Genomic DNA, 13,210 nt, shown 5'->3' on the forward strand with positions numbered 1-13,210 from the left:
GATGGCTGTAGCTTGGTAAGCCAGGGATGAGGAATGAGTTGTGGTCCCAGTGAGAGGGCATCATTTTCATGGGAGCCGGAAGACAGCTATGAAAGCATGGCCGCCCAGAATTGGGTAAGAGGCAAGCCTAGAACAGGGAGAGAGAAGTGAAACCCTGAGTGGGTCATCTACTACAGGGATCAAACCTGGGACCTCTGGCTTTTAAAACATTAAGCCTCTCCTGCCTGAGCTAAGGGACCCAACTCTGTGAGCCGCGCCTGTTGAAGATTCCTCCACTTCTGTCTGTAGCTCAGTCATGCTAAAGTGGGAGTGGGTGTGAGTTACACATGGGATGAGTGAGGTTGTGGAGATGGAGAGAGGACTGACAGGGAGGAAGTCAGGGGTGTCTGGATGATGTTAAACCCCGAGTATAAGCAGGGGGTTTCAGGGGCACGGTCCATTCACAGTGTGTCGTCTGGGAGCGCGTAGCGCTGCCTTCGGGCATGCACAGTTATAGCTGGCAGTAGCTCTCACCTTCCCCTCTTCCCTTCAGAATCAGGCACCTCCCGGCCTCTACACCAAGACCAAAGATCCTGCCACCTCTCCAGATACTCCAGACATCCTAGAGATTGAATTCCGGAAAGGTAAGTGCTTTGGGTTCCTAGTTTTATTTTTCAGATTACCTCTTTTGGGGCCGGAGTTTGGTCCCTCCCTCCCCCCAAAGTCCTTGTGGTGGGGGTTAGCCATGGACTTCAACAAGACCAAGATTTGGGCCTTTTGTCTTTCACTGGATGTGGGATATTTTGAACAAGAAGGTATAGGAGAATTTGGATCCAGGCTGTTTTTAGCTAGAGGGGGGCATAAGTTTCCAGGCCTGGCTATGGAGCTGAATCCAAACTTCCACCCCCATCTCTGCTCATGCCCCTTTCTGGGTAGTGAGACGGGCCAGTTGTCTCACCCTGATCACTTTTGGTCAGAGGATACCTCTCCGGACTTCCATATTACTTGGCTTGGTGCAGCTCTCCATACTAATGGCTGCTGGCTTGCTGGAGTGCCTCTGTGTAAGCAGCTGCCTGAGCGCAGAGGGGCTATGTGCCGGGGCAGCACGTAGGTGTGAGGTCAGCGACACATCCCCATATGGGTGTGTGCCGAACCATGGAAGACGTGGGTGCGCATACTTGCTCCTCTGCCCCGGGAAATGAGCCTGCATATGCATGGCTGAGATGTCCGTCCGTTATGACACGTGCAGCAGAGACACCGAGCACAGTTTGAAGCAAGAGAAGGAAAACCTGCAGGTACCTCGATCTCCACTTTCTCCTCAGCAATGTCCACCCGACTCCCACTTGGATCTGGGCTGGGAGTCGAGGGCGGAATGTGCCCTGGGAGGTCTCTCCTCAAACTCCCATGGAGTCACTCCAGACAGAAACATGAGCGGAGTGTGCTCTGCTGCCAAAGGCCAGGGGTGCATGCTGGGTGCCCCAATGTCCATAGGCTGTTGCGTTCCTGAGGCCACAGCATGATGCATGAGCACAGGGGCATGGTGTCTTATACAAGGCAGTTGTGTGTGGAGAGAGAAGCAAGTGGGCTCTGACCTACAGGAAGCGGGTATTGCCCAGCGGTCTGAGAATCAGGATGCTGGGTTCTCTTTCTGCTCCTCCCACTGCCTCACCATGTGGATTGTAGGCTCGTGACTTCCCCTCTCTGTGATTTGAAAGAGGGATGAGAAGATGTGGGTGAGGTTTGTCACAGTCCTTGCTCAGAGAGCCTCCAACACTGGTATCTAGAGAAGGTGCAAAGTCTTATCACAGAATGAGGCCAGCAGAGCACGCAACTCGGTGGGGAACATCTCATGTTCCCATTGTCTCAGGCTCTTAGAAGATGGTGGGGGACCCTTCTCTGGCCAGTGTGTCTGCATGCAGCCCCCTGCAGACAGGCTGGAGAGTCCTGCTCCATTTTAATGAACCTCCCCGAGCATTAAGAATCCCTCCCTTGCAGCCCTCCTCCCCTCCCGCCAGCTCCCCATTCAGCCGCTAGTTAATTTATTTGAAGTTTTAATCTAATTATTAACTATTTTAAAGGCTAAGCAGCTTTCTCCAACAACAGGGCTGACAACTGGCAGCTCTCCGTTGGGTGGACTGCATCCAATACCCCGGCGCAAGACGATAATAGAAAGGGGGGGGCAAGAGAAGGGTGTGGGGGGAGGGCTCAGTGAGAAGGGGCTTAAGGTTCATTATTGCCAAGACTTACATTTAATAGCAATTTACAACCGAGTTTATAAACCCCTGGAAAATCGGGGGTTTAGAATGGGGAAAGCTGACAGGGCCCTTCACTCGACAGCGGCTCTCGCGGGCGCCTTCGTAATAAAGACTAGAAAGGAAGCCATTGAGGCCTGATTGGCAACTGATAGTGCGCTAAATGGTAATGAGAAGGGCAGATGGAGGGGAGATTAGCCTCCGACTCTCAAGAGCTTTCCTTTGTGGGCCCCGCAGCCCCCTTGTCAGCTTCCTAATACATTTATTGCTCATTTCACACTGCTGAAGAAACTGCCTCATTCTATTCAGAGGTCCCCCCCACCCCCCACCCAGCGCCTTTAAAAAAAAAAAAAAAGTGTAATAATTAATTCATGGAGCCCTCGGCCCTCACCGCGGCCTGCCAGGGACTGGCCTGAGATGGGCTCCCAGTCACTCCTGTCAGGCAGATCACTGGAAGCATGTGTTGCATTTGTCTGCAGAACAGACACTACGGGGGGGGGGGTGTACACCCGCACCTCCATCACTCCTCCCCCCCCCAACCCACACACATCCACACACACACACAAACCCCTTTCTTTGGCTGTTGGGTCGTTTGTCAGGCCCTGCCTCAGCGGCTGGTGGGACAGAAGGTGCTGTGGCATAAGACAATGGCAGAGCGTGAAATTCAATTAGTTAAGGGCCTGGTTGCAATTTCACGGCCCTAAAAAAAGAGGGAGGACAGAAGCGGGGGGTGGGGGAGCATTTTATGGCCTTTTTTTTATTTATTTCTCTTTTCTCCTGAGGGCTTTCCCCCCTGAGTGCGGCGGCTTGGACATGCCTTTTTAAGAAGTTATTTAGAGTTCATATCTGTCACATCTATTTAACGTACTCTGGGTGATGTTAAGAGGTGTTCTTGACATTAAAAAGCTGATTCAGCTCCCTCTCCCACCCACCCCCATCCCCTCTCTGCATCTCTCACTTGCTTTGCAGGTGTCCCAGTGAAGGTCACAAACACCAAAGATGGGGCAACTCGCCAGTCCTCCCTGGAGCTGTTTGTTTACCTGAATGAAATTGCGTAAGTGTCGTACGCTCGTGCCATCTCTTGCACTCTCATCTTCGGGGAAGAGTCCCCGTTGACGTGGGTGCACACGCTGAGAGGGCTTTGCAAGGATACCCACCCACCTCATAGGCTCGAATCTGGGCAAGGCATCTAAAGTAGCACTTGTCCTGCAAGATGTACCAGAAATTGATAATGGGATACATAGTAGAGCGATCCAACAAATAACACACGGTGCACACGTTTTTGGGCCAGTTGTGAGCTATTCTAGGTTCTGACTGTTTACACAAAGAACAGAGTTTATATAAGTTCACCGGGAAGGGAGCTAGGGTTGCCAAGTGTCCAGTTTTCGGGCCATTAAAAGTCTGGTCAGCGGCGCAGTGGGACTAAAGCAGGCTCCTTGACTGTCCTGGCGGCCCGCAGCTCTCGGAAGTGGCCGGCATGTCCTGCGGCCCCCTAGGTGCAGGAGCGATGAGGGAAGCTCCATGTGTTGCCCCAGCACCATCTGCGGGGGTGGCACCTGCGGGCGCAGGTAGCGTGCACTATGTAGAGCTGCCTGGCCACACCTCCACCTAGGGGCCGGACATGCCGGCCATTTCCGAGAGCAGCGTGGAGCCAGGGCAGGCAGGGAGCCTGCCTTAGCCCCTCTGCACCGCCAACCGGGAGCCACGTGAGGTAAGCACCACCTGGCCAGAGCCTGCACCCCAAAACTCTGCCTGCACCCCAACCCTCTGCCCCAAGTCAGAACCCCCTCCCACACTCTAACTCCCTCCCGGATCCTGCACCCCCTCCTCCACTCCAACCCTCTGTCCCAGCCTGGAGCCCCCTCCTGCATCCTGAACCCCTAATTTCTGGCTCCCCCCAGAACCCTCACCCCTCCCGCACCCCAGCCTCCTACCCCAGCCCTGAGCCCCCTCTCACACCCAAACTCCCTCCCAGAGCCTGCACCCCACACCTCTTCCTGCACCCCAGCCCTCTGCCCCAGCCTGGAACCCCTTCCCACACCCTGAAGCCCTCATTTCTGGCCCCATCCCAGAGCCTGCACCCCCAGCTGGAGCCCGCACCCCAACCTCCAGCCCCACCAGTGAAAGTGAGTGAGGGTTGTGGGGAGAGAGCGCAACAGAGGGAGGGGGGGCTGGAGTGGGGTCTCAGGGAAGGGGCAGGCCAGGGGGTGTGGCAAGGATGTTCGGTTTTGTGCAAATAGAAAATTGGCAACCCTAAAGGGACCGTTGTCTAATGGTTAGAGAACATGACCTGCGGTTCTAGCCCCAGCTCTGCTCCTGACTCCTTGGCGCAGGGGTGATCACAGGGAACCAGTGGCCCAGCTGAGCAAAGAATCCTCTCTCCCACGGTAACGCTCAGTCCCCTTGGCGAGTGTTTTGACTGGGAAGAACTGGGTTTCTAGTAATTGTGTCAGCACTGGGCCATCAGTCCCTGTGTTCTAGGTCACCCTCCCCAAAGGTCCGATTGCCCTAGTGGTCCCTGGGTAAGTACCTGCCATCCAGCTGGACTGACTCATTGCTACTCATGTGCTAGGTGCTCAGGACCCCACCCTGTATCTACTGTGTAAACGTCGCCCCTTCCCACCTCCTACCCCCGCCACCAGTTTTTCAGATAGGTCCCTTCCCTTCAGCCATCCCTGTCCTCCTCTCTCACTGCGAGGGATGATTCTGCTTTTACAGGGCTACTAGAAACAGAAGATTTGGTCACCTGTCTGCCTTCCCTGTCTCTTTTCTGTCTCCCTCCCTGTGTTGGGAAGTGGGTGCTTAGGGTTTCCTTCTCTTACAGATAACTGTGGTGGTGGATTGCCTCCACCACCACCAAGTCCCTGAGACACAGACCCATTCTTCTGGCCCTGGAGAACAGGACCACGTTCCATCTTAACAGGGCCTCCAGGGCCATTTCTAAACTGAGTGGCCAGGTGATTGTGGAGTGCCATCTGGGTCTGATTCTTTCCTCACTTATTCCACTGATGCCAGTAAAGCTGCCTCTGACTGACCCCCGCGGGTGTGAGCGGAGAGTCGTCTCCACTGCAGCCCCAGGGCCAGGGATCCAAGCTGTGGTTCAAACTAAGAACCTTTCAGCTGGGCATGATGCTTTCATGTACACCATGGAAAATGTCCCTATGCCCCTTCCCTCTGGTACCTTCCACACGGCTCTGTGTTCTACCACTTCTCAAAGGGCTGTGGTCCTGTCTTTGGCTCAGAAGTAGGCAGGCCCCAGGGGAACCATTCATCCGTCCCTTTGCCAAGTGCCACGCAGACGCCCCGTCCCGCTCCTCCTTTGTGCCCCTGCCTTTATCCCCCTGCAGTTGAATGCGAATGAACTTTTCCATGTACTTCTCTTTTTAAATGTTAATTAAGTGGTTTTAAAATGACTTCACCAAGGGCGAATGCAGCTGCAGCAGCTCCCCCTCACCCCTTCTCTTGCCCGTGTATTTGTCTCGTGGCCTGCTGGGCCATGTTTACTCGGGGATCTACTGGCCCAAGGGGTAAGCAAGGAGATGAAAGGAGGATTTGCATTGGCAACAAGGCTCGGCTTTTGCGGGGGGGGGTTCCACATTCCCTTCTCTGTCCAAGCTGCAAAAAGCGATATTTTTTGGTGGCATGGTGGGGAAAGGACTCCTGATAATGAATCATATTCCAGCTGTCCCCAGCCTACTGTGAGGCAGCATGACTGCTGACAGACTCTGTTTGATGGCTTCACACACATGCTACGCACACATGTACTGGCCTGGCACCTCAAAGGTATTTAGGTGCCTAACTCTCAAGTACCTAAACACTTTTGAGGATCTGGGCCAACATGTGTCTGTGGTGGCGCTGGACTCTGCTCAGTGGGGCAGGGAGGGGAGAGAAATGCCATCACCCACTTTCCTCACCTCTGCTGCGGGCTGGCACCGCCGGGCCTGGTGCTCCCCTGAGCTGCCTGCCTGTCGTGACGCTGCCTGGTGGTGATCCTGACGTGGGTCGCTGTGCAGCAAAGTCCAAGCTAAATCCAAGGCTCTGTACCTGCCCCCCTGAGCCATGCTCTCAGGGCCTGGAGGGAGGCTGCTGGAAGAGGGACCGTCCCATGAATTTAAAAATGGCTGTTGTAATTTCCCTTTGGTGGCAGAGAAGAAACAGGGCGGTAATGATTATAAAGGGAATTCTTTACTGAAGCTGCTGGGAGACAAGAGCCTGGTGGTTCTCTCAGGCTCTCCGTTTCCCAGGCTGACTAACCCAATCTGTGTTGCCTCCTGTCTCCACGCTGGGTCTGCCTAAGTCCTGGCCTGGGGTAGGCAGCCCTAGTACAGGCTGCTGACTGCAGTCCAGGTGCTGACCCGAACTGTGGGCATGTTGTGGTTAATGGCATATGGTGGCTGAGGGCATGAGAAACCCCTGAGGAAGCAGAGGGGAGGGTGAGGCTATGGGTGAGGGGGCTGTCCTATTTCAAGCCCTCTCAGGGGTTAATCTGGAAAGCCTCCAGATTGTCCTTGCAAGCCCTCCTATGTTGGTATCCTCTCCAAATATTATAAACACGTTCTCCACTCCATTATCCAAGTCATCAATGAAAATATTTACTAGTACCAGACCCAGGACTGACCCCTGCTGGACCCCACTAGATATGGCCTACCAGTTTGACAGCAAACCATTGATAACTACTCTTGGACCGTGGTCTTTCAACCAGCTGGGCACCCATCTTCTAGTGATTTCACCTAGACCACATTTCCCTGCTTTGCTTATGAGAATCTCAGGTGGGACTAAAAGAAAAGGAATACCTGTAGCACCTTAGAGACTAACAAATTTATTTGAGCGTAAGCTTTCATGAGCTACAGGTACAGAGAACATGAAACAATGGGTATCTCTGTGTATGTATATAAATCTCCCCACTGTATTTTCCACTGAATTCATCCGATGAAGTGAGCTGTAGCTCACGAAAGCTTACGCTCAAATAAATTTGTTAGTCTCTAAGGTGCCACAAGTACTCCTTTTCTTTTTGCGAATACAGACTCACACGGCTGCTACTCTGAAACCTATCAGGTGGGACTGTGTCAAAAGCCATGCTAAAATCATGATCTATCACATCTTCCGCTTCCTCCCATCGGCTAGGCCAGTAGCCCTGTCTCTGGGGCCAGATCGGAGGAGCTCAGGTATCACAGTGCTGGCCACAGCATAAAAGCCTAGCCAGAACTTCCCATAAAGCCAATAGATTCCCAGTGACCTCAATGAGAGTTGGACTGAGCCCTTCTAGTGCAGAGTGCCAGAAAGGGCTGACTCTTCCCAGTTGGCATCCCGTAAGCTCCTTTCACCGAGCTGCTCAGCTGCTTCCAAGTGGCTTATTCATCCCCTGGCAACATGTGACACCTGTCCCACCTCTCCTCTCCTTTCTCTCCACAGAGGCAAGCATGGCGTGGGGCGCATTGACATTGTGGAGAATCGGTTCATCGGGATGAAGTCCCGAGGTGAGAGCCCCTTCCTTGTGCAACTTCCTCCTACTCCCCAGCCCCAAGCAGCTCTAAGGACCTCACTCTCAAAAAAAGAGCTGGCTACTCTCCACTACTCAGCAGTGCTTGGGCAGAGTGCAGAATCCAGAGCTATGAAGCCCTGTGGGTGAAATCCTGGCCCTGCTGATTGAAGTGAAAGGGAGTTTTGTCATTGATTCAACAGAGCCAGGATTCTAGCCTATGAGTGCGCTTATCCAGCCTCTCTCAGCATTGTAGGTGAGCGTCTGGTCATCAACAATTGCCCTCGATATCTAACCAGCAGCCTCTCTTAATAGTAACTAATGCTCATTGGATTAAGGGGCCCTGTTCCTTTCCTCATTTGGGGCGCAGTGTACACAGGATTGGGGCCTGGGATTGTAAGGTTTTTTTGGGCAGGGACTTTGTGTATGTGAGAGAGATTCCTGATTGTGACCACAAGGTGTTACTGCAACACAATTAATAAATAATAATAACCAGATGTATGTCCTCCCACCTAAAAAAGCATATTTCTAAAATCTCCGTTTCTTTGCCTGTGAACTTCTGACTCTAGAATCAATTTTTCATTTTTAAGGACTTTTAACTTTCCTCTTCAGTGAAGAACGTTGCAAACTCCAAGGAACTTTCTTCTAGTATCTTGAGCTAAATGAATCAAAAGGGGAAACAGCATATATCTAAGCCATTATTTGTTACCAGTGGACAAATGTCAAGGTTTAGTCAGGGAGGGGGATTCAGTGTTGCCAACTCTCATGATTTTGTCACAAGCTCTCACAATATTTAGTGTTTTCCAAGCCCAGCTCCTAGAGTCAGGGGATTATGTTAGACTCTTGGCTTTCGTTGAAAAATATGAGTTTCTAGCCCTGAAGATTGCAGGGATAATCTTGGGAACATGATCCTCTAAAGGTTAGTAACTCAGAAGGCAGATAAAAAGAACCCAAAATGTTTTTAAATTCTCATGATTTGTAAGCCAATTTCTTAATATTTTCATTTATTTATTTATGTATTTATTTATTTATTTTGGATGGCCTGACTCTTAAACTCTTGGGGTTGTCATTTGTCGGTGAGAAACAGCTTAATTGAAAATCTCAGGGGACAAGAGCTGCCTTCTTCCAAGGTGAATATCAATACAGCTAGTTAGCGTCTCCATTTCATCTTCCCCCTTCCCCCTTTTAACTCTCGTTAATATCTATTTATGCACTCCCTTTATTTAAACCTGCTCTAGGTGGCAAGGCTGGAGCTAATATTATGATAGCATTTCACAGCAAAATACAACCCACCTCAGTCTTCCTTCAGATCAAGACAGGAGGGAATTATTTACAAGTGTGTTAGCAAGTCCGGCAACCAAAGGCCCAAACCCCCTGGTTTGATTTTAGTTAGCGCAGTTGAATTAAAAAAAAATCAGCCCTCTAAACCTTTGTATGTGATTCTCAGAACACTGAGTCATTTGTCAAGATCTTTTTTGTTTTACTTTAAAGAGTCTCTGACGTGCTCCAGTGACCCTTGCAGCATTCAATAATTGCCTTAAACCCCATTTAACCATCATGTATGTTTTCCACGTGTTATTGCTGAGTGATAGCCAGCGTGTTTGGGTGTAAACAGGAGATTTCTCCTTTACTGTCAGCCTCCTCCACGCTATGGCAACAATCCAAGCATTACGACATTAGACATTGCCGTGATGCTGCAAGCCTCTGCATATGGCATCGTTGACCACGTAAAACATTTAACATTGTGCTTATTACTCTTCATTATTTGTATTACTATAGCACTTAGGATCTCTACTTATGGACCAGGACCCCATTCTGTGTCCATCTTTCTTTAGCAAAGCATTTAAGTGCATGTTTAACTTTAAGCATGTGCTTAGTCCCTTAAGGTGAGTCTACACTACGGAATTAAGTTGACCTAAGTCACATTGTCTTGCAGCCACCGCATTAATTAAATCACTTTTGCACGTCCATGCTACACTCCTTATATCAGCAGTGTGTGTCCTCACCAGGAGCACTTGTATTGATTGTATTGTGAGTGTGGAGCACTGTGGGATAGCTACGGAAAGGCAGCCACAGTCAATGTAAGCAACACAGTGTTTGCTCTGACACTGCATCGACCTAACTACATCAACTTAAGCGCTACGCCTCTCGCGGAGGTGGAGTTAGTAAGTCAGTGTCGTGGGTGAGTTATATCAGTGGGAGCAACATTTTAGTGTAGACACTTACAGAGTTAGGTCGATATAAGCTGCTTTACATCAGCCTAACTCTGTAGTGTAGACCAGGCTCAAGTTTATGCCTAGCTTTGCTAAATTAGGCCTGGTTTATACATAGTTTTTGTACTGGTATAATCTCATCAGCTAGGGATATGCATTTTTTTCCCCAATATAGTTATACCAGTAACACCTAACATGGTATAAAGGTGCCTTACCCCATAAGCTTATTCCCCTTTCTATTCAGGAATAAGCTCTACTCATCTAGGCTCCTTTATACTGGTATAACTGCATCCCCACTAGGAGGTTTGTACAGCTTTAACTACACCAGTATAGGTAAAGTCGTACAGGATTTGTGAATAGACCATGTTTTAGGGCTGGGATACATGAGAGAGGAAATTGCTGGTTGGGAAGGTGAGGGACTGATTGTACATAGAAAAGGGACCTTGAGGCCATCAAGTCCAGCCCCCTGAGCTCAGGCAGCACCACATAAACCTAGACCAAATGCTCATCTCTTGGTATCAGCAATGGTGTGAAAGGTCTTACATAAAAAATATGTTTACGTTTGTTAAACTTCACAGCCTGTATGATAGCAATCACAGTGCAGTGTGCCAGAGGAATTCTCTTGGGGTAGGTCTACATGCATAAACTGTACTGTTTTAACTATAATCCAGTGTAGAGAAAATAGTACAACTAGAGCAAGGCAAAAAATTTTGGATGAATACTTTATTTGCTGGAAAATGCATTTTCGGGTCAGCCTAAATGATTCATGAACTTGGGCTGAATTTGGCAAATGGTCTTGGCTGAAAAGTTTTGTTGTGTTTTTATTATTTTTTAAGTTTGGAAATTTAACAAGGTTTTTTTGTGTTTTTTTGTTTTTAAGGGTAAAAATCAGGGGAAAAAGTTGTTTTGGTTTGAATGAAACTAGGGCTGTCAAGCAATTAAAAAAATGAATCGTGATTAATTGTGAGATTAAACAATAATAGAATACCATTTATTTAAATATTTTTGGATGTTTTCTACATTTTCAAATATATTGATTTCAATTAGAACACAGAATACAAAGTGTACAGTGCTCATTTTATATTTATTTTTTATTACAACCTAATACAAGTACTGTTGTGCAATCTCTTTATAATGAAAGTTGAATTTACAAATGTAGAATTATGTACAAAAAAAACTGCATTCAAAAACAAAACAATGTAAAACTTTAGAACCTACAAGTCCACTCAGTCCTACTTCAGCCAATCGCTCAGACAAACAAGTTTGGTTACAATTTGCAGGAGATAATGCTGCCCGCGTCTTGTTCACAATGTCACTTGAAAGTGAGAACAGATTTTTGCATGGCACTGTTGTAGCCGGCATCGCAAGATATTTACGTGCCAGATGTGTTAAAGATTCACATGTCCCTTCATGCTTCAACCACCATTCCAGAAGACATGCGTCCATGCTGATGACTGGTTTTGCTCAATAACGATCCAAAGCATAGCAGACCATCGCATGATAATTTTAATCATCTGAGTCAGATGCCACCAGCAGAAGGTTGATTTTCTTTTTCTGGTGGTTCTGGTTCTGCAGTTTCCGCATCGGAGTGTTGCACTTTTAAGACATTTCAAAGCATTCTCCACACCTCATCCCTCTCAGATTTTGGAAGGCACTTCAGATTCTTAAACCCTGGGTCGAGTGCTGTATCTATCCTTAGAAATCTCACATTGGTACCTTCTTTGCGTTTTGTCAAATCTGCAGTGAAAGTGTTCTTAAAACGAACATGTGCCGAGTTGTCTAGAGACTTCTAGAACAGGAAATATAGGGCAGAATGCGGGTAAAACAGAAGAGGGGACGTACAATTCTCCCCCAAGGAGTTCAGTAACAAATTTAATTAACGCATTATTTTTTTAACGCGCATCATCAGCATGGAAGCATGTCCTCTGGAATGGTGGCTTAAGCTTGAAGGGGCATATGAATGTTTAGCATGTCTGGCACATAAATACCTTGCAACGCCAGCTACAAAAATGCCATGTGAACGCCTGTTCTCACTTTCAGGTGACGTGAATAAGAAGCAATCAGCAGTATCTCCCGTAAATGTAAACAAACTTGTTTGTCTGAGCGATTGGCCGAACAAGAAGTAGGACTGAGTGGACTTGTAGGCTCTAAAATTGTACATTGTTTTGTTCCTGAGTGCAGTTATGCAACAAAAAAAAATCTGCATTTATAAGTTGCACTTTCACGATAAAGAGATCGCACTACAGTACTTGTATGAGGTGAATCGAAAAATGCTATTTCTTTTGTTTATCATTTTTACAGTGCAAATATTTGTAATAAAAATAATATAAAGTGAGCACTGTACACTTTGTATTCTGTGTTGTAATTGAAATCAATATATTTGAAAATGTAGAAAAACATCCAAAATATTTAATAAATTTCAATTGGTATTCTATTGTTAATCAGTGCGATTAATCACAGTTAATTTTTTTGAGTTAATCACGAGTTAATTGCGATTAATTGACAGCCCTAAATGAAACATTTTGATTTTTTTTCTCCAAATATTCATTCAGCTCCCGGTACGACCCACCCCTTGTGGATGAAGTATATTGGTATAGCTATTCTCAGAAAGGCTGGGGAATAAGCATTACCAGTAAAAAAAAAACCCTTTATAGTGATATAATTAAGCGACACTATGGATTGTACTGTGTATCTCTTTTTTTAGTAGAAAATCACACCAATAACTGAAACAGTCAAATGACTACAAAAATGGTGTGTAGACCAGGCATCAGAGATTTTGGGACGCAGCCTCTGGGTCTCATCTCAGGAATACTCCTCTAGGACAATGGTCGGGAGAGAATTAGTGAAACTGGTTGAAATTTTGATGGGGAAAAAAACAGGAAAAGTGTTTGATGAATTTCCCCTCTCCCATTCATGTGACAAACTCTCCAGAGCTGGTTGGGAATTTTGAAATGTCAATTTCAAGTTTTGATGGGGGGGAAAAGTTTGAATTGCCATTTTCCCTTGTTCTTTTCCACGCTGCTTTTATTACTAATTAGAAAACAGTTAGTTGTTGGTTGGTTATTGTTGCGCTTGTGATGGGATAGGTGCTTTCCAGGCTTTCAAGAAGGAATGGTCCCTGTTCCAAAGAGCTCCTGGCCTAAGGACAGACTGACATAGAGGTTAGGGAAGGGACAACAAACAGGATTCGTTTTATACAAGTCAGCACAGAAGAAGTGGGACGAGTTTTGGAGGAAGTAGGTGCCAGGAACCTGTGAGCCTAGGCCAGAGTGGTGCCTATTCTATAA

General features: G+C 47.8%; 1 protein-coding gene across 2 annotated transcripts in view; it reads left to right on the forward strand.

Moving 5' to 3' along the window:
* ASS1 (argininosuccinate synthase 1) overlaps positions 1-13,210 on the forward strand; it is a 78,747-nt gene that overhangs the window by 39,224 nt on the left and 26,313 nt on the right. For both annotated transcript variants that reach the window (XM_038374642.2, XM_038374643.2), the window contains 3 exons: positions 533-623; positions 3,201-3,285; positions 7,644-7,708. In XM_038374642.2, the coding sequence (XP_038230570.1) occupies positions 533-623; positions 3,201-3,285; positions 7,644-7,708 (241 nt within the window). The remainder of the gene's footprint in view (positions 1-532; positions 624-3,200; positions 3,286-7,643; positions 7,709-13,210) is intronic.

Source organism: Dermochelys coriacea, chromosome 16 (genome assembly GCF_009764565.3).
Source record: "Dermochelys coriacea isolate rDerCor1 chromosome 16, rDerCor1.pri.v4, whole genome shotgun sequence".
Taxonomy (NCBI): domain Eukaryota; kingdom Metazoa; phylum Chordata; order Testudines; family Dermochelyidae; genus Dermochelys; species Dermochelys coriacea.